At 43.5% G+C, this 16,640-nt stretch overlaps 1 protein-coding gene across 5 annotated transcripts in view; it reads right to left on the bottom strand.

The window, feature by feature from the left end:
• Positions 1-1,047: 1,047 nt before the first annotated feature.
• ANKRD45 (ankyrin repeat domain 45) overlaps positions 1,048-16,640 on the bottom strand; it is a 109,747-nt gene continuing 94,154 nt past the window's right edge. For all 5 annotated transcript variants that reach the window (XM_055111433.2, XM_055111425.2, XM_055111436.2 and 2 more), the window contains one exon: positions 1,048-5,361. In XM_055111433.2, the coding sequence (XP_054967408.2) occupies positions 5,291-5,361 (71 nt within the window). In that variant the 3' untranslated portion in view covers positions 1,048-5,290. The remainder of the gene's footprint in view (positions 5,362-16,640) is intronic.

The following is a 16,640-nucleotide window of genomic DNA, read 5'->3' as shown; positions in this document are numbered from 1 at the left end:
AGAGGTGATCAAATTTTTTATCCTTTCCCATGGAGCTCTTTTTTTTAAAAAAAAAGCAATAATAAAGTTATATTTCACCATTTTTTATAAATCCAGCTGAAGGAGATTCTGGTCAGTTTGGGGAGTTGAGCGCTGAGAGGCTGCCCGGTGTTTTCTCCCAACTCCATCTTCTGAAAAGAGACAATACTATTTAATTGAGATAGACACAAAACATAGGGGGGTTAGTCAGTTTCCCATCCTCCTAATATTATAATTGGTTCAGGAGTGGGCATGGACTCAGACAACACCAATTAGATAGCTCCCTAGGTTGGTATATTCCATTATTGGGAGACAGCTGTTCTCTCTCCACTTAGGTTTAGTTGTGATGATGACCCCTCAGAGCAGCTGGAGGCCACCTTCCCAGCTGCATGGAGAAAGCCCACCTAAAGTCTGAAAGGTTCTATGAGGCACCACCTTAGATATTTCTGAATTCTTAACAAATGACTTTATAATTCCACCATGGATTTTATCTTTTTCCCAGAAACCATTCCTTAGGTGGAGAACTTTTTGCCATCTAGAAAGGATAGGATTGAAAAGCAATTTTATTTTCAAAGCCAGTGAGCACTGGCTCTTTTCATATCTTCTAAATCCTAAAATTTATTTGAAAGCGGAAATGCTCCTTCTCAGTTTCTCTCTCTCCTCTCATTTAGTAGAAGCCATACTCAGTCTGGAAATATCCTTAGCAGGGTCATCGAATCCATTCCTTAGACAAAATGTGGCCAAACTTACCCACCATCTCCTAACAAGGGTTTCTCCAGCTTCCAATAACATCTTCCTCTCTTTACTATAAACTCACCAATAGCCTCCTAGAAGGCCCTAGCGCTTCTGCTAATATTGTACTTGAAAGCCTGTAGCTTTCACCCACACCCTCCTCCAGGCCTTTCTGTCCTCTACCATCTAGTCCCAAAGACAATGCCATGTATTTTAGGTTTTGTTATGTCAATTTCTCACTTCCAAGTTATACAATTTGTGAATTATATATTGTTAAGTAACAAATACGTAACTGAGTAGCTTAAAACAATAACAATCATTTATTTCGTTCACAAATCTGCAATTTTTTGCATGGCTCAGCACAGAAGGCTTGTCTCCACTCCACACAGCATCAGCTGGGCTGGCTTGACTGGAGGATCTGCTTCTAAGATGGCTCACTCATATGGCTGGCAAGTTGGGGATGACTGCAGGCTGGAGTTCAACCAAGGCTGTGGGCTGGGGCCTCAGTTCCTCCCTGTGGATCTCTCTATAGGCTGGTCAAGAGTGAGCATCTCAAGAGAAAGCATTTCCCCTAGTTAGGCAGAGGCCTCATCACCTTTTATGATCTAGCCTCAGAAATCACATAGAATCACTTCCACTGTAGTGACGAGCCTGCCCAGATTCAAGAGGAAAGAACAGAGACACATCTCTCTACGTGAGGAATGTCATGACCATATTGTAAGAAGAGCATGTGGGAAGGGAGATGTGGCCATCCTGGAAAATACAATCTACCACATATTAGATTGAACATGGGGGCAAGTGTCAGTCCTTTACAATCTGGGGGCATCATGTTAATCTAAATAGCAATCTACTTAGTCCAGAGCAGTAGTTCTCAAAGGCTGGACCACAGGCCAGTTCTGATTCATGACAAAAGTTCCATCATATATGACAAAATAAGAAAAATAAATACAACATAAAGATCTATAATAAAACTTAATTTATTTAACTTAAAGGGTAGAGCCCTACACTGAGATCTCTTCCCTTTTCTGGTGTTAAAATGTCTTTTGTTAAATGATAGTGATAGTAGATAGTAGTTGTTTTATTAATGATGTCCTATCAATCTCCTCCCCTTTTTTACATTTTTTCTGTTCAATTAAATACAGAAGTCTAAAGAACTACTGCCTAAAAGTTATCATAACATTGAATTTAGCCTTTGATTGACTACTTCCCAAATAATGTGGAGGCTTCATTGATTTATTAGTATGCACTTTGAATAGTAATTACTTTGTGGATGTTCAGAAAAAGCCATGCAGCTACCTATGTAACAGCTCAAACTCAAAGCCTAAGGGCATTTAAAGTCGCCTATGAATAGATCTATAATTCAATGTAACAATATGTAACAAGAGATACTATAACTCTCAAAATGGACTAAAATTGTAAATCTATAGATATAAATAAATGTTCAGATTCTCACATCAAAGGAATCTTTGACATGAGATCCAGGAATCTGTTGTAATCACTTGGTTCACATGCCAGAAAGTAAAGTGACATTCAAGGTGAAGGCTTAGAAAATAGAAGGTCAGAGGAGAAATTAGGCGTAGAGATGTTGGATGTATGTGTGTCTTATCTGCTAGAGGAGTAGGAGTTAAAATGGGGCAAGATATGGAGATAAGTGTTGGGAGTCATTTTTATAAAGGTGCACAAGCTCTATAAATTAATGAAGAGGTAATGAGTTCTATGTATAAGGTATTACTAAAAGATAATTCATTCAGTTATTTACTAACTTACTGTTTTATGGACTTTTTAGGTATAAAAAAAGAACAAAACAAAATCCCTACCCTCAAAAAGCTTACAATTCACACAGAAAGACAAACCTGTGAACAATTAAGTAGAATACAGTATGAGGCTATTAGCACTATGGGTGCCCTAAAGAGGGAAAGACTCATTCTTCATAATACTGGTGACAGGGAAGGTCATGGAATAGAGAATTACAGATTGCTTTACCAAAGGTTAGGATTGAATTTTGAGAAATTCCCACAACTAGGGGCAAGAGGAAGAAGAGGAACTGGTGAAGGAGTTAGAAAAGCAGTTTTAAGAGAGTAGAGGAATCATAATTGGCATAAAAGTACCAACACAAGGAGTTTAAAAATAGCATCAGCAAATGTATCAAAAGCTATAAAAAGTTTGAGGATAAGGATTGAAAGATTAACAAAGAGGGAAAATAGGTTTATTTTATACTAAGGGGTCTCCAGAAATGCCTTGGTCTAATTTAGAAATCTTTGAAGTAAGAATCCAGGAATCCCTCCCTAATCTGGAACACACTCCTGGAAAGTAATGTTGTATTCAAAATCCAAGCTCAGAAAATGTAGAGTTAGAGTAGAAAGGACAAAAATGGCACCTGGACTTTTCCTAAATTATTGCAGTCCTTAAGGACACTGGTCTTCGTACAATATACTGTATTAAGAAAATGGGCTAGGCATAGTGGTTCACAGCTGTAATCCCAGGACTTTGGGAGGCCAAGTCAGGAGGAATGCTTGAGGCCAGGAACTCAAAGACCAGCCTGGGAAACGTAGCAAGACTCTATCTCTGCAAATTTTTATTTGTTTTTATTATTATTTTTTGAGATGGAGTCTCACTCTGTCACCCAGGCTGGAATGCAGTGGTGCAATCTCGGCTCACTGCAACCTCCACCTCCCAGGCTCAGGTGATTCTCCTGCCTCAGCCTCCCAAGTCACTGGGATTACAGGCGCATGCCACCACATACAGCTAAATTTTTGTATTTTTAGTAGAGACAGGGTTTCACCATGTTGGCCACGCTTGTCTCAAACCGCTGACCTCAGGTGATCCGCCTGCCTTGGCCTCCCAAAGTGCTTGGATTACAGGTGTGAGCCAGCACCCAGCCTGCAAATGTTTATTTTTTCAATTACCCAAGCATGGTGGGAGGATCACTTGAGTGCAGGAGTTACAGGTTACAGTGAGCTATGATCATGATAACTCCACTGCATTCCAGCCTGGGCAGGAGAGGGAGACCCTGTCAAGAAGGTTGCGGGGGTGGAGAGAGAGAGAGAGATAAGAGAGGAAGAAGGAGTTGGAGAGGGAAGAGGAGGAGGAGAGAGAAGAGGAGGGGGAGGGGAGGGGAGAGGAAGGGAGGGGAGGGGAGAGGAAGGGAGGGGAGGGGAGAGGAAGGGAGGGGGAAGGGAGGGGAGGGGAGAGGAAGGGAGGGGAGAGGAAGGGAGGGGAAGGGAGGGGAAGGGAGGGGAAGGGAGGGGAAGGGAGGGGAAGGGAGAGGAAGGGAGGGGAAGGGAGAGGAAGGGAGGGGAAGGGAGAGGAAGGAGAAGGGGAAGGGAAGGGAAAAGGGAGAAGGGAGGGGAAGGGAGAGGAAGGAGAAGGGGAAGGGAAGGGAAAAGGGAGAAGGGAGAAGGAAGGAAAAAAAAAAGGAGCAAACACAGGTCTTCTTTGTACTGCTCCATAAACACCCACTGGGTCGGCCAAAAAGGTGGCTGAAAGTTATTGCAGTGTTCTTTTGCTTTAAAAAATTGAAACTGAATTGCTCATACATTAAAAGGATAAAAAACTAAAAACTTTGGGAGACATTTAAAACAGGGTTATCTCAAAACCATGGTTAAATAAATGTCAACTGACAAAGTATTACTGAATTACCCATTCCTTTTCCTTCTCCCCATAAGGGAAAACTAGCTTTCAGAACAGGACAAAGAAGAGAAAGCCATAAGAACGAACAATAAGTGCTTTTTAAAAACCATTTTCTTTTCTATAAAACTTTTCCATAAAGTCACAACATAAGAGAAGGTTGAGGCGCCTGATTAAATAAATTAGAAAAAAGGCTTTCCAAACCACCAATATGAAACCAACTATCGTACTTAAAACCTAGGAAATATAAAACAGAATGGGAAGGGAAATGGCCTTCAGTCCAGTTACAATATCTGTATTGCCAGCCTTACAGAATAGGAGAACTCTTCTAAGTATAAAACTATACAGATTTGTGTTTATTAATTTACAGATAGAAGGAGGTCAAAGATAAAGAGGGGTTTTACTCAGAGGTATACCCCACCTCACAGGTGAATTTTAATTTTGGACATAAAAAGTGATAGTTGTACCCAGAGGCTCCTAATCCAAGCCGGTCTTAATATTTCCTTGCTCCAAGTGTCATTCCATAAGATTTCCTTTTTAGGCAGGGAGAACAAATTTTTTCTCTGGAAATAGCCAAATATGTCCTTTTATATGGAATGCCTCAATTACACAGAAAATTATTAGATTCTCTGAGTAGTTCTTAAAGCCTCCACATGGTCTTCATGAATGATTTATACCCAAGTGCTTTCCTGAAGGAGCACGTGAAACTCACATGGGGCTATGCTTGGAGGAGCAGAGGCGAGGCCAGAGTCCGGACATAAGCATGCTGAACAGGTCAAACAAAACAAGGGTGATGTAATGTTGTACTTAAATACTTAAAGAAACCCACATCTGTTTTCTCGATTTCAAATGGCATGAATAGGTTTGCCTTTCAGATACTAGAAGAAAATGTGGCCTTTTACAGAACGTATGTTCAGTTGGAGGTATCATCTTGACTTCTCTTCTGGTCATGGCTTGTTACAGATTTGGCACTTTTCACTTGACCTGAAAGGAAACAGATTTTAAAATTACATTTAATTAGTTTGCAATATGAAACAAAATGAAGCCAGTTTTTAAGAAAATAAGCATGGAATAAATTAGATTGTCCCAGGCTGAACCAGCTACTAATTCAACCCTAGTGTTGTTGGTATGTCATTCAAATAGTCTCTCCTGTTCACTATATTTAAAGCTGTGAGGTCACATTTCCCATATAATCAGTATTATTGTCCCTAGTTCTGCCATTGATGAGAGTAACTTTGAATAAACCGCTAAACCTCTGTTGTCTTCACTTTCTTCACTGCAAAGTCAGGGTTCATTTCAGAGGTTCCATCAAGATCTAACATTCTGTGATATGAAGGTGCTTAGAGAACATGTGATCTAGGGGGTCGGGGGAGAGAGGCAAATCTTCACAGGTGAGAAGGGAAGGAGGGGGGATTGTTGGGCCAGGTTAATGGTACTGGTGGAGAGGTGGGAATAACCGTATATCCAATAGTCCCAGCTACTTAGGAGGCTGAGGCAGGAGGACTGTTTGAACCCAGGAATTCAAGTTCAGCCTGGGTAACATAGCAAGACCCTGTCTCTAAAAAAAAAATTTTAATTGAAAAACAAATTAAGATATCACAAAATCTTTAAAAATAAAAAATAATTCAGGTCTTAATTATCTCACTCTTAAACTATACTCACTTTCTCTAGTCTCCTCTCCCTCCAATCCACTTTGCAAACAAGCCCAGATTATCCTCCGTACTTAATCTCTCTTCTCTCCCACCCCAAAGCCTTTAAATGACATCCCACTGCCCAAAAAATAAAGCCGAAACTTCTAAGTTTACAATTTAGTAGTTTTAATAAAATGATCACATGTTAACTTTGCAAAAACTCTATTTTCTACATTTCTACTGTACCTTGACACAGACTCAACTACAATCAGCCACATGGGTACTGGCCACTTCCTTATTCCCCACATTTCCACTTTTGATCATAATACTGTGCTTTCATTCTGGAATCTCCTTCATACTCCACACTGGCTATCCATCCTCTCAGGAAACTCTTCTTTCTTCATGATGCTTTATCTTTATACTTAGGCTTCTCTGATCATATAGAGCACTTAGATTATCTTTTCAGGTATGTTCTACTCACAAACTAAGTGGTAGGCTCCTAGGAGAGTGCTATGTGTGTGCTCAACAGATCATATGATTCATATTAGTTCTAGATGGCAAGAAACATTATGTCATACTGTAATATCTGGACTAGGCTAAGTGTCTTAACCTTTAAAAATCCACAACTCCTTTTTGATAAACATAAAAATCTTAGGTACTGATTATCCACATGCAAAAGAATTAAATTGGACCCCTATGGCCTAATACATACATACACACACACACACACACACACACACATACACACACACACTATAAAAATATATATCTCAAAATATATCACAGAACCAAACATTAGTGCTAAAACTACAAAACTCTCAGAAGAAAACATAGAATTAAATCTTGGTGACCTTGGATTGGCAATGGTTTCTTAGGTATGACACAGAAAGCAGAAGCAACAAAGGAAAAACAGATAAATTGAACTCAATCCAAATCAAGTTTTTTGTGTTCCAAAACATAATTAAGAAAATGACAAGACAATCCAGAGAATGGGAGGAAATAGAATCATATTTCTGATGAGAGACTTGTATCCAGAATACATAAAGAGCTCATATAACTAAAAAATAAAAAGACAATCCAATCTACAGGTGGCAAGGACAGGTGTGGTGGCTCACACCTGTAATTCCAGCACTTTGGGAGGCCGAGGCAAGTAGATCACTTGAGCCCAGGAGTTTGAGACCAGCCTGGGCAATATGGCAAAACCCTGTCTCTACAAAATGTAGAAAAATTAGCCAGGTGTGGTGGCATACCGCTGTACTCCCAGCTACTTCAGAGGCTGAGGTGGGAGGATTGCTTGGGCCCAGGGAGGTTGAGGCTGCAGTGAGCTGTAACTGTGCCACTGCACTGCAGCCTGGGCAACAGAGTGAGAGCCTATCTTAAAATGAAAGAAAGAAAAGAAAGAGAGAGAGGGAGGAAGGAAAGAAGGAAAGAAGGAAGAAAGGAAAGAAGGAAGGAAAAGTTTCTTCCCTTTAATGACCAGGAAAAGAAAAAAATAAAAATGGGCAAGCAATTCAAATAGATATTTCTCCAGAGAAAATACAGAAATGGCCAGTAAGCATGAAAAGATGCTTAGAATTGTTCGTAATTTGGGAAATGCAAATCAGAATACATTAAGATACCACTTCATACCCACTAGGATGGCTAATTTTTTTAAAAAAGACAATGACCCTCTCCCTCTCCCTCTCCCTCTCCCCACGGTCTCCCTCTCCCTCTCTTTCCACAGTCTCCCTCTGATGCTGAGCCGAAGCTGGACTGTACTGCTGCCATCTCGGCTCACTGCAGCCTCCCTGCCTGATTCTCCCGCCTCAGCCTGCCGAGTGCCTGCAATTGCAGGCATGCGCCGCCACGCCTGACTGGTTTTTGTATTTTTTTGGTGGAGATGGGGTTTCACTGTGTTGGCCGGGCTGGTCTCCAGCTCCTAACCGCGAGTGATCCGCCAGCCTCGGCCTCCCGAGGTGCCGGGATTGCAGACGGAGTCTCGTTCACTCAGTGCTCAATGTTGCCCAGGCTGGAGTGCAGTGGCGTGATCTCGGCTAGCTACAACCTCCACCTCCCAGCCGCCTGCCTTGGCCTCCCAAAGTGCCGAGATTGCAGCCTCTGCCCGGCCGCCACCCCGTCTGGGAAGTGAGGAGTGTCTCTGCCTGGCCGCCCATCATCTGGGATGTGAGGAGCCCCTCTGCTCGGCTGCCCAGTCTGGGAAGTGAGGAGCACCTCTTCCCGGCCGCCATCCTGTCTAGGAAGTGAGGAGCGTCTCTGCCCAGCCGCCCATCGTCTGAGATGCGGGGAGCGCCTCTGCCCCACCGCCCCGTCTGGGATGTGAGGAGCACCTCTGCCCGGCCGCGACCCCGTCTGGGACGTGAGGAGCGTCTCTGCCCGGCCACCCCGTCTGAGAAGCAAGGAGCCCCTCCGACCAGCAGCCGCCCCGTCTGAGAAGCGAGGAGCCCCTCCGCCAGCAGCCACCCCATCTGAGAAGTGAGGAGCCCCTCCGCCTGGCAGCTGCCCCATCTGGGAAGTGAGGAGCATCTCTGCCCGGCAGCCGCCCCCTCCGGGAGGGAGGTGGGGGGTCAGCCCCCGCCTGGCCAGCCGCCCCGTCTGGGAGGGAGGTGGGGGGTCAGCCCCCGCCCAGCCAGCCGCCCCATCCGGGGGGGGGGTCAGCCCCCGCCCGGCCAGCCGCCCCATCCAGGAGGGAGGTGGGGGGTCAGCTCCCGCCCGGCCAGCCACCCCGTCCGGGAGGGAGGTGGGGGGGTCAGCCCGTGCCCGGCCAGCCGCCCCGTCCGGGAGGGAGGTGGGGGGTCAGCCCCCGCCTGGCCAGCCGCCCCGTCTGGGAGGGAGAAGGGGGGTCAGCCCCCGCCCGGCCGCCGCCCCGTCCGGGAGGTGGGGGGGCGCCTCTGCCCGGCCGCCCCTTCTGGGAAGTGAGGAGCCCCTCTGCCCGGCCACCACCCCGTCTGGGAGGTGTACCCAACAGCTCATCGAGAACGGGCCATGACGACGATGGCGGTTTTGTGGAATAGAAAAGGGGGAAAGGTGGGGAAAAGATAGAGAAATCAGATTGTTGCTGTGTCTGTGTAGAAAGAAGTAGACATGGGAGACTTTTCATTTTGTTCTGTACTAAGAAAAATTCTTCTGCCTTGGGATGCTGTTGAACTATGACCTTACCCCCAACCCTGTGCTCTCTGAAACATGTGCTGTGTCCCCTCAGGGTTAAATGGATTAAGGGCGGTGCAAGATGTGCTTTGTTAAACAGATGCTTGAAGGCAGCAGACTCGTTAAGAGTCATCACCACTCCCTAATCTCAAGTACCCAGGGACACAAACACTGCGGAAGGCCGCAGGGTCCTCTGCCTAGGAAAACCAGAGACCTTTGTTCACTTGTTTATCTGCTGACCTTCCCTGCACTATTGTCCTATGACCCTGCCAAATCCCCCTCTGTGAGAAACACCCAAGAATGATCAATAAAAAAAATAAAATAAAATAAAATAAAAAAAAGAAAGAGTTGAACCTGTTTGTCCCTGGGAAACAGAAACTGTGGAAAAGGGGCTCTACGGCCGCTATTTTCCTAAATTTTGTATAACTATCTCTGAAAACATCTATCTGCAGAACTTTGATAAAAACTACAAATTGAAACCAGTTTTAAATTTCAATTTCCAAATAGTTATAGCTTCAGTAAAGTGGAATTCTTACCATCATAAATATGATGGAATTATGCAATATAGTCCAACATTTCCATTTAACATATTGGACAGCCACTTTCATAGATTTCGTAAGCAAATCTGCCTGCTTGCTAAAATCAATACTCCTGGTACTTTTGCAGTCATTTACAGATATGCACAAAGCAGAGAAAAATCTGAGGTTCCCAACACGCATGTTCCCAGCAAAGGCTGAACAAGATGACACTATCTTCTTAAATAAGACAGCTATTATACCATAAACAAGGGTCCTTTTTGAGGTGTAGTGTCCTGTTTTTGGCTTTTTTTTCTTTTTGTTGGGATTTTGTTGTTTTATTTTATTTTATTTTATTTTTGAGACAGAGTGTAGCTGTTGCCCAGGCTGGACTGCAGGGGCATGATATCAGCTCACTGCATCCTCCACCTCCCGGATTCGGGTGATCATCCTGTCTCAGCCTCCTGAGCAGCTGCAATGACAGGTGCACGCCACCGCATCTGGCTAATTTTTTTGTATTTTTAGTAGAGACAAGGTTTCACCAGGTTGGCCAGGCTGGTCATGAACTTCCAACCTCCAGTAATCCACCCGCCTCAGCCTCCCAAAGTGCTGGAATTACAGGCGTAAGCCACCGCACCCGGCCTAGATGTTGTTGTTTAAAAATGCCCCCCCAGACCGGGCGCGGTGGCTCACGAGGTCAGGAGATTGAGACCATTCTGGCCAACATGGCGAAACCCCATCTCTACTAAAAATGCAAAAATTAGCTGGGCGCGGTGGCACGTGCCTGTAATCCCAGCTACTCGGGAGGCTGAGGCAGGAGAATCGCTTGAACCAGGGAGTCAGAAGTTGCAATGAGCTGAGATTGCGCCACTGCACTCCAGCCTGGCGACAGAGTAAGACTCCGTCTCAAAAAAAAAAAAAAAATGCCCCCCAAGTGTAGTGCTGAAGTGTGGTCTAGTGCTCCTAAGTGCAAGAACGATTTAATGTGTCTTACAGAGAAAATACTGTGTTAGGTAAGTTTCATTCAGACATGAATTATAGTGCTGTTGGTTGTGAGTTCAATGTTAACAAAATTAACAATAAAATTAAATAAGGTGTCTTTAAATAGAAAAAAAAGACAATGACAAATACAAAGATGTGGAGAAATTTGAATCTTCATGTACTGCTGGTTGGAATATAAAATGGAAATCAGTTTATAACTCAGCAATATACCAAAGAAAAAGGAAAACATGTGACCACACAAAAATTTTCATACAACAGTTCATTGCAGCATTATCTATAATAGCCAAAAGAGTGGAAACCCAAATGTCCATCAATTGATAAATAGATTAAATTTGGGCCGGGCACGGTGGCTCACACCTGTAATCCCAGCACTTTGGGAGGCAGAGGCAGGCGGATCACGAGGTCAAGAGATCAAGACCATCCTGGCTAACATGGTGAAACCCCGTCTCTACTAAAAATACAAAAAATTAGCTAAGCATGGTGGGGGGCGCCTGTAGTCCCAGCTACTCAGCAGGCTGAGCCAGGAGAATGGCATGAACCCAGGAGGTGGAGCTTGCAGTAAGCCGAGATCGTGCCACCGCACTCCAGCCTGGGCAACAGAGTGAGACTCCATCTCAAAAAAAAAAAAATAGACTAAATTTGTACCCACAAAATGGAATATTTAGCCATAAAGCAGAATGAAGTACTGATACATGTTACCACATGGATGGACATTAAAAATATTAGGCCAAGTGAGAGAGGCCACCACGAAAGGCAACACATACTATATTATTTCATTTATAAATGTTCAGGGGCAGGTCCAGAGGGCAGCCATCCTAACCCAACCTGCCCTGCCCCCAGAAAAAAAAGTTAAAAAAAAAATGTTCAGAGAAGGCAAATCCAGAGACAGAAAGTAGATTAGTGGTTGCCAGGGCTTGAGGGAGGGAAGAATAGGAAGTGACTGCTAATAGCTATAGGGTTTCTTTTCAGAGAGGTAAAACTCGAAAGTTAGATAAGGGTGATAATTACACAACTTTGTGAATATACTGAAAACCACTGAATTGTACTCTTTAAAATGATTAATTTTAAGGTGTGAGAATTATATCTCAATAAAGCTATTATTTTTAAAAAATGTTAGGGGTGTGCCTGCCACCAAGATTCTGATACGTTCACCTTTCTGATTCTTAGGATAGTATTCCCACAGTAGGTTTTTCCCAAAATATAGAATTATAATACTGAAACTGCTTTTTAAAATGCTGCCAAGAGGAACTGAGATGGCCGATTAGAAAAAGCTGCAGTCCACAGCTCTCATGGAAAATAAAAACAGTGAGTGAATTCAGCACCTTCAAATGAAATATCCAGGTTCTTCCATTGGGACTGACTAGGCAAATGGCTTGACCCAGAAAGAGTGAAGAAAAGTAGAGTGGGGCAATGGCCCACCCAAGAGCGGCACAGAGCCAAAGGAACCCCCACCCCCAGCCAAGGGAAGCAGTGAGTGATTGTGCGACCACTCACAATGTACGTGTGGCTTATCTGCTTGAGGAGTAAGTAAAGTGAGAAACCACACTTCTCACACAGATCTTTGCAACCCACCGATCACGAGATCCCCTCATGAGCCCATGCCACCAGAGCCTTGGGTCTGATACACAGACCTATGTGGAGTCTTGGCAAAGCAGATGCTCAGGCTCACACAGAGACCCAGGAGTTTTACATACTCTTGCCCCAGGAATCCCAGCAAGGCAGGAGATCCATTTATATGCTCCCCTAGGAATAGGGCTGAATCCAGAGAGCCAAGCAGTGTCATTTTGTGGGCCCCACTTCCACGGCACTTCACAAGTTAAGACCCACCACCTTGGAATTCCTGCCAGACAGCACAACAGGCTGGAGACTGCCTGAGATGGATGAGTTCCCAGGGGGTAGAGGCAGGTGCCATCCATTTCTGCAGTTTGTTCACCTCAGCCCTTCTAGCCTTCCAGCTCTGGGGAGTTCAAGAAGTCCTGATGAGGAGGAGTCCTGCACAATGCAGCACAGCTGCTGTGCCAGATTGTGGCCAGATTGCTTCTTTAAATGGGACCCCAATGCATCCCCCTTCACTGGGTGGGGCCTCCCTGCAGGAATTACAGCAACTCCAGCCAGGGTTATACAGACATAACTCTGATCTCTTTTAAGATGGAGCCACTGTGGGGAGGGATGACCGATGTCTCTGTGGTTCAGTCAACAGCCTTTCGGCCTGCTGGCTCTGGAGAGTCCAGGCAGTCTGGATGAGGAAGGGCTATCCCCAACACAGCACACCTGCTCTACCAAAAAGCAGCCAGACTGCTTCTTTAAGCAGGTCCCTTATCCCATCCCTCCTGACTGAGTGAGACCTCCCAACACGGGTCTTCAGATACCTCCTACAGGAGTGTCCAGGCTGGCAACAGATCAATACCCCACTGGGACAAAGCTCCCAAAGAAAAGAGCAGGTTGTTGTCCTTGCTGTTTCACAGGCTTTACTTGCTGATACCTCCAGGTAGAGGAAAAACCAAGGCAACTTCCAGTTTTCTGGAGCCATCCCCCAGCAAACTGCAGCAGCCCTACAGAAAAGTGGCCTGACTTTTAAAAGAAAAACACACAAACAGAAAGCAACAGCAGCAGCAGCATCAACAAAAAAGGCCTCAAAAAAACTCCATTCAAAGGTCAGCAACCTCAAAACTCAAAGGTAGATAAGCCCACAAAGATGAGAAAGAATCAATGCAAAAATGCTGAAAACTCAAAAAGCCCAAGTGCCTCTTCTTCTACAAGTGACTGCAACACCTCTCCAGCAAGGGCATGGAACTGAGGCCAAGATGGCTGAAATGACAGTAGGCTTTAGAAGGTGGGTAATAATGAACTTCACTGAGCTAAAGGAACACATTGTAACCCAATGCAAAGAAGCTAAGAATCATGATAAAACAATACAGGAGCTGAAAACCAGAATAGCCAGTTTAGAGGGGAGCATAACTGACCTGATGGAGCTGAAAACCATGATGCAAGAAGTTCACAATGCAAACACAAGTATCAATAGAAGAACAGACGAAGAGGAGGAAAAAATGTCAGAGCTTGAAGACTATCTTTTGAAATAGGAAGACAAGAATACAGAAAAAAAGAATGAAAAGGAATGAACAAAACCTCTGAGAAATATGGGACTACGTAAAAAGACCAAACCTATGACTGATTGGGGTACCTGAAAAAGACGGGGAGAATAAAACCAAGTTGGAAAACATACTTCAGGATATTATCCAGGAGAATTTCCCCAACCTAGCAAGACAGGCCAACATTCAAATTCAGGAAATCCAGAGAACCTCAGTAAGATACTCCATGAGAAGATCAACCCCAAGACACATAATCATCAGATTCTCCAAGGTCAAAATGAAAGAAAAAATGTTAAAGGTGGCCAGACTGAGAGGCCACATCACCTACAACGGGAAACCCATCAGACTAACAGTGGACCTCTGAGTGGAAACCCTAAAACCAGAAGAGATTGGGGGCCAATATTCCACATTCTTAAAGAAAAGAATTTCCAACCCAGAATTTCATATCCAGCCAAACTAAGCTTCATAAGCAAAGGAGAAATAAGATCCTTTTCAGACAAGCAAACACTGAGGGAATTTGTCACCACCAGCCCTGCCTTGCAGGAGCTCCTGAAGGGAGCACTAAATATGGGAAGGAAAACCCATTACCAGCCACTACAAAAACAAACTGAAGTACACAGACCAGTGACACTTTGAAGCAACCACATAAACAAGTCTGCAAAAATAACCAGCTAGCATCATGATGACAGGATCAAATTCACACATAACAATATTAAGCTTAAATGTAAATGGGCTAAATGCCCCAATTAAGAGACACAGAATGGCAAGCTGGATAAAGATCCAAGACCCATCAGTATGCTGTCTTCAAGAGACCCATCTCATGTGCAAAGACACACATAGGCTCAAAAAAAGATGAAGGAAAACTTACCAAGCAAATGGAAAACAGGAAAAAAGCAGGGATCACAGTCCTAGTTTCTGACAAAACAGACTTTAAACCAACAAAGGTCAAAAAGGACAAAGAAGGGGCTGGGCATGGTGGCTCATGCCTGTAATCCCAGTACTTTGAGAGGCCAACATGGGTGGATCACCTGAGGTCAGGAGTTCGAGACCAGCCTAGCCAACATAGTGAAATCCAGTCTCTATTAAAAATACAAAAATTAGCCAGGTGTGGAAGTGGGCACCTGTAATCCTAGCCACTCGGGAGGGGGAGGCAGAAGAATCGCTTGAACCCAGGAGACGAAGTTTGCAGTAAGCCGAGATTGCACAATTGTACTCCAGCCTGGGTGACAAAGCAAGACTCCATCTCAAAAAAAAAAAAAAAAAAAAGACAAAGAAGCAAAGAAGGGCATTACATAACAATAAAGGGTTCAATTCAACAAGAAGAGCTAACTGTCCTAAATATATATGCACACAATACAGGAGCACCCAGATTCATAAAACAAGTTCTTAGAAACCTACAAAGAGACTTAGACTCATACACAATAATAATGGGAGACTTTAACATCCCACTGACAATATTAAAAAGACCATCCAGACAGAAAATTAACAAAGATATTCAGGACCTGAACTCAGCTTTGGATCAAGCACACTTGATAGATATCTACAAAACTCTTCACCCAAAAACAACAGAATATACGTTCTTCTCATCACCACGTGGCACTTACTCAAAAATTGATCACATATGCAGAAGTAAAACAGTCAGCAAATGCAAACGAACTGAAATCATAACAAACTGTCTCTCAGACCACAGTGCAATCAAATTAGAATTCGATGCTAAGAAATTCACTCAAAACCACACAACTGCATGGAAATTGAACAACCTGCTCCTGAATAACTCCTGGGTAAATACTGAAATTAAGGCAGAAATCAAGAAGTTCTTTGAAACTAATGAGAACAAAGAGACAATGTACCAGAATCTCTGGGATACAGCTAAAGCAGAGTTAAGAGGGAGATTCACGGCACTAAATGCCCACATCAAAAAGCTGGAAAGACCTCAAATTAACAACCTAACACCACAACTGAAAGAACTAGAGAACCAAGAGCATGGACACAGGAAGGGGAACATCACACTCTGGGGACTGTTGTGGGTTGGGGGGAGGGATAGCATTGGGAGATATACCTAATGCTAGATGACGAGTTAGTGGGTGCAGCGCACCAGCATGGCACATGTATACATATGTAACTAACCTGCACATTGTGCACATGTACCCTAAAACTTAAAGTATATAAAAAAAAAAGAACCAAGAGCAAACAAACCCCAAAGTTAGCAGAAGACAAGAAATAATCAAAATCGGAGCAGAATTGAAGGAGACAGAGACACAAAAAAACCCTTCAAAAAAATCAATGAATCCAGGAGCTGGTTTTTTGGAAAAAAATTAATAAAATAGACCACTAGCCAAATTAATAAATAAGAAAAGCAGAAGAATCAAATAGACACAATCAGAAATGATAAAGGTGATATCACCACTGATTCCACATCAAAACAACCATCAGACAAACTATAAACAATTCTATGAACATAAAGTAGAAAAGCTAGAAGAAATGAATAAATTCCTGGACACATACACCCTCCAAAGACTGAACCAGGAAGAAATTGAATCCCTGAATAGACCAATAATGAGTTCTGAAATTGAGGCAGTAATAAATAGCCTACCAACCAAAAAGAAGCCCAGGACCAGATGGATTTACAGCTGAATTCCACCAGAGGTATAAAGAAGAGCTGGTACCATCTCTACTGAAACTATTCCAAAAAATTGAAAAGGAAGGACTCCTTTCTAACTCATTGTATGAGGCCAGCATCATCCTGATACCCAAACCTGGCAGAGATACAACAGAAAAAGAAAACTTTCGGCCAATATCCCTGATGAACATTGATACAAAAATCCTCAATAAAATACTGGCAAATCAAATCCAGCAGCACATCAAAAAGTTTATTCATCATG

Source organism: Pan paniscus, chromosome 1 (assembly GCF_029289425.2).
Source record: "Pan paniscus chromosome 1, NHGRI_mPanPan1-v2.0_pri, whole genome shotgun sequence".
NCBI classification, from domain to species: domain Eukaryota; kingdom Metazoa; phylum Chordata; class Mammalia; order Primates; family Hominidae; genus Pan; species Pan paniscus.
Note: the sequence above shows the minus strand (reverse complement) of the source record. Positions and strands in the feature narration are given on the sequence as shown.